The following is a 7,318-nucleotide window of genomic DNA, read 5'->3' on the forward strand; positions in this document are numbered from 1 at the left end:
GGAGAATGGCATGAGCCTGGGAGGTAGAGTTTGCAGTGAGCAAAGATCGTGCCACTGCACTCCAGCCTGCGAGACAGAGCGAGACTCCGTCTCAAAAAAAAAAAAAAGAAAGAAAGAAAAACAACATGCACACAAGACACTACCAGAGAAAACGTGATTACCTTGCAGGCCAGCTGCTTTTCAAACCTTGGAGAAACAAACGACCATGGACCCATGTTCTGAGGTTCCTCCTGACTCCAAATATGATCTATGAGAGAAGAAATTCATTTCAGCACCTCAAATAGACACATGCACACGGTCCCCAATTTACTATGATTCCACCTACGATGCTGTTTTCAACTTTACAATAGTGTGAAAGGGATTCACATTCACGAGAAACTGTACTTCAAGTACCCGTACAACAATTGTGTTTTTCACTTTTGGTACAGTATTCAATAAATTATTTGAGATACTCAACACTTCATGATAAAATGTAATCGATTTTGTGTTAAGTGATTGTGCCTAACTGTAAGCTAATGTGAGCGCTCTGAGTGTGTTTAAGGCGGGCTAGGCTAAGCTGTGTTTTGTAGGTTAGGTGTATTCAATGCATTTTTTTTTAAATTTTAAGTTCTGGGGTACATGTGCAGGATGTGCAGTTTTGTTATACAGATAAATGTGTGTCATGGTGGTTTGCTGTGCAGATCATCCCATCACCTAGATATTAACCCAGCATCCATTAGCTATTCTTCCTGACGCTCTCCTTCCTCCCCCGCGACCCTCGGACAGGCCCCACTGTGTGTTGTTCCCTTCCTTGTGTCCACGTGTTTTCATCATTCAGCTCCCGCTTATAAGGGAGAACATGCGGTATTTGGTTTTTTGATCCTGCGTTAGTTTGCTGAGGATAATGGCCTCCAACTCCATCCCTGTCCCTGCAAAAGACATGATCTCATTCCTTTTTAAGGAGGCATAGTATTCCCTGGTGTATATGTACCACATTTTCATGTTCTTTTTTTTTTTTTGACATGGAGTCTGGCATCCAGGCTAGAGTGCAGTGGCGCAGTCTCAGCTCACTGAAACCTCTGTCTCCCAGGTTCAAGCAATTCTCCTGCCTCTGCCTCCCAAGCAGCTGGGACTACAGGTATGCGCCACCACACTCGGCTAATTTTTGTATTTTTAGTAGAGATGGGGTTTCACCATGTTGGTGACCCTGGTCTCAAACTCCCAACCTCAGGTGATCCACCCACCTCGGCCTCCCAAAGTGCTGGGATTACAGGAGTGAGCTACTGTGCCTGGCCTGCATTTTCAATTTAACAGTATTTTCAACTTACGATGCATTTATTGGGATGTAGCCCCCTCGTAAGTTGCAGAGCATCCATAAACCAAAACAGGAAGGGGATTATCTAGAGATATATTTAGAGAGATTTTTCTCTATATATTCAAATTCAATTAAATATATGCTTTACCAATATGGCATAGTGTTGCTTGTCTCTTTTTTCCTGGCAAATACAGTCATGTATCCACCATCTCAATCATGATACAGAACAGTTCTATCAACCCCCAGAATTTCCTCATCCTGACCTTTTGTAGTCGACTCTAGCTCCCACCCCCACCGCTGAAAATCACCAATCTTTTCTTTATCACTACAGTTGTTTCTTTTCCATAATGTCGTATCAATGAAATCACGCAGCCTTGGGGCTCCTGGAACGGTCATAAGCATTTGTGATTGATCCATGTTGTTATGCACGGCGAAGTTTCACTCCTTTCCATTGCTGAGTAGCACGTTATATGGATGTGCCACTAATTGTTTATTGATTCACTGGTTGAAGGACATTTTGGTTGTTTCCAGTTTGGGGCAATTAGGAATAAAGCTGCTATAAACACTTGCCCACAGATATTTCTGTAAACCTGTTTTTTATTATTTTTTGAGACAGGGCCTCATTTTATCACCCAGTCTGGAGTGTAGTGGCGTAATCACAGCTCACTGCAGCCTCAACTTCCTGGGCTCAAGTGATCCTCCCACCTCAGCATCTGAGATAGCTGGGACTACAGGCACATGCCAGCACACCTGGCTAATTTTTCTATTTGATTTTTAGAAAAGAGGATTTGCCATGTTGCCCAGGCTGGTCTTGAACTCCTGAGTTCAAGTGATCCACCTGCCTCGGCCTCCCAAAGTGATGGCACAGGCATAAGCCACTATGCCTGGACTATTTCTTTTTTTGTAATTAAAAACAATTTTTTGAGAGAGTGGGTCTCACTCTGTCACCCAGGCTGGAGTGCACGGCTTACTGCAGACTTGAACTGCTGGGCTCAAGCAATCTTCCCATCTCAACCTCTCGAGTAGGCTAAAACTACAGGCATGTGCTACAACGCCTAGCTAATTCATTTTATTTTTTGTAGAGACAGGGTCTTGCTATATTGCTCAGCTGGTCTCCAACTCCTGGCCTCAAGTGATCCTTCTGTCTCGACCTCCCAAAGTGCTGGGACTACAAACACGAGCCACCATGCCTAGGCTGTGAATGTGTTTTTAGTTCTCTTGCGTGAATACCTATGAGTAAGACTGCTGGGGCATATGGTAACTCGGTGTTTAACTTTGTAAGAAACATACTTTTTTCCAAGGTGGCAGCACCAGCTTGCATCCACCAGCAGCGAGTGTGGGTTCCAGTGGCTCTGCTCCTCATCAAGACTTCATAGCATGAGTCTGTTGTTCTGTTTTAGTTTTAACCTTTCTAAGAGGTGTGTGGCCATACCTCATTTTGGATTAATTTTCATTTATTTTAACATGAATAATATTGAGCATCTTTTGAAGTGCTTATTTGCCATCCAGTTCTTTGGAGAAGTGCCTGCTCAAAGTTTTTGCGCATTTTGAAAAATTGGATTGTTTTCTTTGGGTTTGTTTGTTTTGTTTTTTTGAAATGGAGTCTCACTCTGTCACCCAGACTAGAGTGCAGTGGCACAGTCTTGGCTCACTGCATGTTCCGCCTCCTGAGTTCAAGTGACTTTCCTGCCTCAGTCTCTAGAGTAGCTAGGATTACAGGCGCCTGCCACCATGCCTGGCTATTTTATGTATTTTTAGTAGAGATGGGGCTTTTCCATGTTGGCCAGACTGGTCTTGAACTCCTGACCTCAAGTGATCTGCCCACCTTGGCCTCCCAAAGTGCTGGGATTACAGGCATGAGCCACTGTGCCAGGCCTTTGTTTTGTTTTTTGGAGACAGGGTCTTACTCTGTAGGCCAGGCTGGAGTGCAATGGCACAATCTGGGGCCGCTGAAGCCTCAGTCTCCCAGGCTCGAGCGATCCTCCTGCCTCAGTCACCCAAGTAGCTGGGACTACAGGCACCACCACGCCCAGCTAATTTTTATATTTTTAGTAAAAATAGGGTTTTGCCATGTTGGGCAGGCTGGTCCCAAACTCCTGACCTCAAGTGATCTGCCTGCCCTGGCCTGCCAAAGTGATGGGATTACAGGTGTGAGCCACTGCACCTGGCTGAGATTCAATTTTCTAATAACCCCCACCACCTCTTTTCATTTGAAAGAGTTGAAATGGGTTTCGGGTATCTGAACATCAAAACCCCAAATGAAAACAACCCCTTACCTTTAACATGTTTGTATTTGCTCATCTCTTGCTGTAAAGAATCCAATGGGAAGGGGCAGAGTTCCTCTACGCGGATGATGGCAAAGTCATGCCTCTTGGGCCCGAGAGATTCCCTTTGCTTCAGCAGGGAGTAGTAATGTTTGCCAGCGCAGAACACGAGGGTCTTAACCCTGTTGGACAGAAAAGGAACAGCAGGTGGGGGGAAATTTTTTTAAAGTAAGAATTATGTCAGAAGAGGCCAGGCGCGGTAGCTCACGCCTGTAATCTCAGCACTTTGGGAGGCTGAGGTGGGCAGATCACGAGGTCAGGAGATCAAGACCATCCTGGCTAACACAGTGAAACCCTTTCTCTACTAAGAATACAAAAAAATTAGCCAGGCGTGGTGGCAGACACCTGTAGTCCCAGCTACCTGGGAGGCTGAGGCAGAAGAATGGTGTGAACCCGGGAGGCGGAGCTTGCAATGAGCTGAGATTGCGCCACTGCACTCCAGCCTGGGCAACAGAGCAAGACTCCATCTCAAAAAAAAAAAAAAAAATGATGTCAGAAGAGGGGACAGTGCAGATTTAAAGGCCTCATGAACAAGGTGGTGGGGGTCTCGGCAGCTGGGTTTAGTCATAGGCTATTCCTAGAGATCCTTCTTCAGCAACACGTGCCTCCAAAGTCCACTTTCCAACCCACACTTAACTCCTACTCCACTGACTTAAAGGAGTTATATTAGGATACGGGAGGTCAGGCATGGTGACTCACGCCTGTAAATCCCAGCACTTTGGGAGGCTGAGGCGGTTGGATAACCTGAGGTCAGGAGTTCGAGACCGGCCTGGCCAACATGGTGAAACCCCATCTCTACTAAAAATACAAAAATTAGCAGGGTGTGGTGGTGGGTGCCTGTAATCCCACCTACTTGGGAAGCTGAGGCAGGAGAATCACTTGAATCCGGGAGGCAGAGGTTGCAGAGAGCCAAGATCGTGCCAGTGCACTCCAGCCTGGGCGATACAGCCAGACTCAGTCTCATAAATAAATAAATAAAAATAGGAGAGGGGAGATCTGCGTCACCTGTCATCTCTTCATGTGAACTACTTTTCCCATTAATTGAAATTCTGCCGCAGGGTATGAAAACAGAGACACAGATCTTACTTTTCTGGATCCACAGATGAATCACCAATGACCGGGTTAAATGTTGTACCTGGTGCCATTTCTTGAAGAGTTGACACGGCTGCCTACAAGGGAGAAGAGGCCACACATCCAGCAAGCAACAGAAAGAGGTGATGCTGCCACTTACAAGGGTTGCTACCAAACATGAGTGCCAAAGTTCCAGTCTAGCACTGCAAGGAAACACATGTACTAATAGACACAACACCTTACCAAAAAATATCAGTTCTGTACACTTCAGAGTAAAACTATGTTTCTGAGGTTACATAAGATAGCCTTTTGGAATCTTAACACTTGGGGAGGCCAAGGCAGGAGGAACACTTGAGGCCAGGAGTTCAAGACCAGCCTGGGCAACACAGTGAGACTCCTTTCACACCCCCTACTCCACCATCCCCACTGGTGCCCTGCCTCTATTTAAAAAACAACAACAACAACAAAAACAGGCCAGATGCGGTGGCTCATGCTGGTAATCCCAGCACTTTGGGAAGCCAAGGTGGGCAGATCACCTGAGGTCAGGGTTCGAGACCAGCCTGGCCAACATGGTGAAATCCCATCTCTACAAAAATACAAAAATTAACCAGGCATGACGATGGCTGTCTGTAATCCCAGCTACTCAGGAAGCTGAGGTGGGAGGATGGCTTGAGCTTGGAAGGCAGAAGTTGCAATAAGCCATGATCACACCACTGCACTCCAGCCTGGGTGACAGAGCCAGACCTTGTCTCAAAATAAAAAAAAAGAAAAAGACTAGGTGCAGTGGCTCATGCCTATAATCCCAGCACTTTGGGAAGAAGAGGCAGACAGATTTCCTGACATCAGGAATTCAAGACCAGCCTAGCCAACATGGTGAAACCCTGTCTCTACTAAAAGTATAACAGTTAGCCAGGTGTGGTGGCATGTTCCTGTAATCCCAGCTACTCGGGAAGGTGAGACAAGAGAATTGCTTGAACCTGGGAGCCGGAGGTTGCAGTGAGCCAAGGTCCCACCATTACACTACAGCCTGGGTAATGAGAAACTCCGTCTCAAGAAAAAAAAAAAAAAAGTAAAAAGATTGCCTTTTGTGCTCATTTTGGCAGCATGTATACTAAAGTTAGAACACTGCGGAGAAGATTAGCATGGCCCCTGCACAAGGATGACAATAAAAATTGAAAAATAAATTTAAAATATTACCTTTTACCTGCCACGATGTAAAAAATCAGGCTGGACACGGTGGCTCATACCTGTAATCCCAGCACTTTGGGAGGCCAAGGCAGGCATATCGCTTGAAGCCAGGAGTTTGAGACTGGCCTGGCCCACATGGTGAAACCTCGTCTCTATTAAAAATACAAAAATGAGCCAGGTGTGGTGGCACACACCTGTAATCCCAGCTACTTGGGAGGCTGAAGCAGGAGAATCCCTTGAACCCAGGAAACGGAGGTTGCAGTGAGCTGAGATCGTGCCATTGCACTCCAGCCTGGGTGACAGAGCAAAACTCTATCTCAAAAAAAAAAAAGGCTGGGTGTGGTGGCGCACACCTGTAGTCCCAGCTATGCCGGAGCCTGAGGCTTGCTTGAACTCAGGAGGCAGAGGTTGCAGCAAGCCAAGATTATGCCGCTACATGCCACCCTGGCTGACAAAGTGAGACTCTGTCTCAAAAAAAAAAAAAAAAGAAAGAAAAAAAGAGCCCCCCAGAAAAATGGTGCTAAAGGCATTGCATTAACTCTTCCTAAATGTTCAGTGATGCTTCCAGGCTGATGAGGTCACCTCAAAACATATAAGATTGTTTGCGAAACACTGGGTGAGAAAGAAGCAATAGACCACTATAAGTGAACTAGAAATGAACAGTTGCTATTGGTGAGATGGCTGAAATCCATTTCCTGGCTATTGACTAGATACTGACTCCCAGGGCCGGGCTGGGGTGAGTCAAGTAACGTACCTAGTGCAAAAAGTTTAAGGAGGCACTGATTTTAGGGCTGTGAAAATATCACCCCTCAGAAAGAGTACCTCCCTACTTCCCTCTGAATGCTAAAAACTGCTTAAAACAACGAGGCCAGGCATAGTGGCTCACACCTATAATCCCAGCATTTTGGGAAGCCGAGTCAGCCCGATCACTTGAGGCAAGGAGTTTGAGAACAGCTTGGCCACCATGGTGAAACTCTACTAAAAATACAAAAATTAGCTGAGCATGGTGGTGCAAGCCTGTAATCCCAGCTACTCGGGAGGCTGAGGCAGGAGAATTGCTTGAGCCTGGGAGGCAGAGTTTGCAGTGAGCGGAGATCACACTCTGCACTCCAGCCTGGGCGACAGAGCGACACTCCGTCTCAAAAAACCAACCAACCAACCAACCAACATTGCAAGACTCGCAGTTTTTCTTCAGTACCCCTCAATTCCAAATATATACTCTCGAACCTTGGCGAACAGCACAAGATATTCTTGAACAGCCGAATTCTAAATGTCTTATTTCACCTCAGCAGTCATATCCAAATAAATGTAAAAATTTTAATACTTCCAGCCGGGCACGGTGGCTCATGCCTGTAATCCCAGCACTTTGGGAGGCCGAGGCAGGCGGATCACCTGAGGCCAGCACTTCGAGACCACCTGATCCAACACATTGAAACCCCAT

General features: G+C 46.2%; 1 protein-coding gene across 1 annotated transcript in view; it reads right to left on the reverse strand.

The window, feature by feature from the left end:
• DHTKD1 (dehydrogenase E1 and transketolase domain containing 1) overlaps window positions 1–7,318 on the reverse strand; it is a 61,510-nt gene that overhangs the window by 4,058 nt on the left and 50,134 nt on the right. Inside the window, exons 14-16 of the mRNA XM_011974895.1 lie at window positions 4,705–4,787; window positions 3,571–3,740; window positions 162–247 (exon numbers count right to left, since the gene is read on the reverse strand). Coding sequence (XP_011830285.1) covers window positions 162–247; window positions 3,571–3,740; window positions 4,705–4,787 — 339 coding nt within the window. The remainder of the gene's footprint in view (window positions 1–161; window positions 248–3,570; window positions 3,741–4,704; window positions 4,788–7,318) is intronic.

This window comes from Mandrillus leucophaeus, unplaced genomic scaffold (genome assembly GCF_000951045.1).
Source record: "Mandrillus leucophaeus isolate KB7577 unplaced genomic scaffold, Mleu.le_1.0 Scaffold15, whole genome shotgun sequence".
NCBI lineage: Eukaryota > Metazoa > Chordata > Mammalia > Primates > Cercopithecidae > Mandrillus > Mandrillus leucophaeus.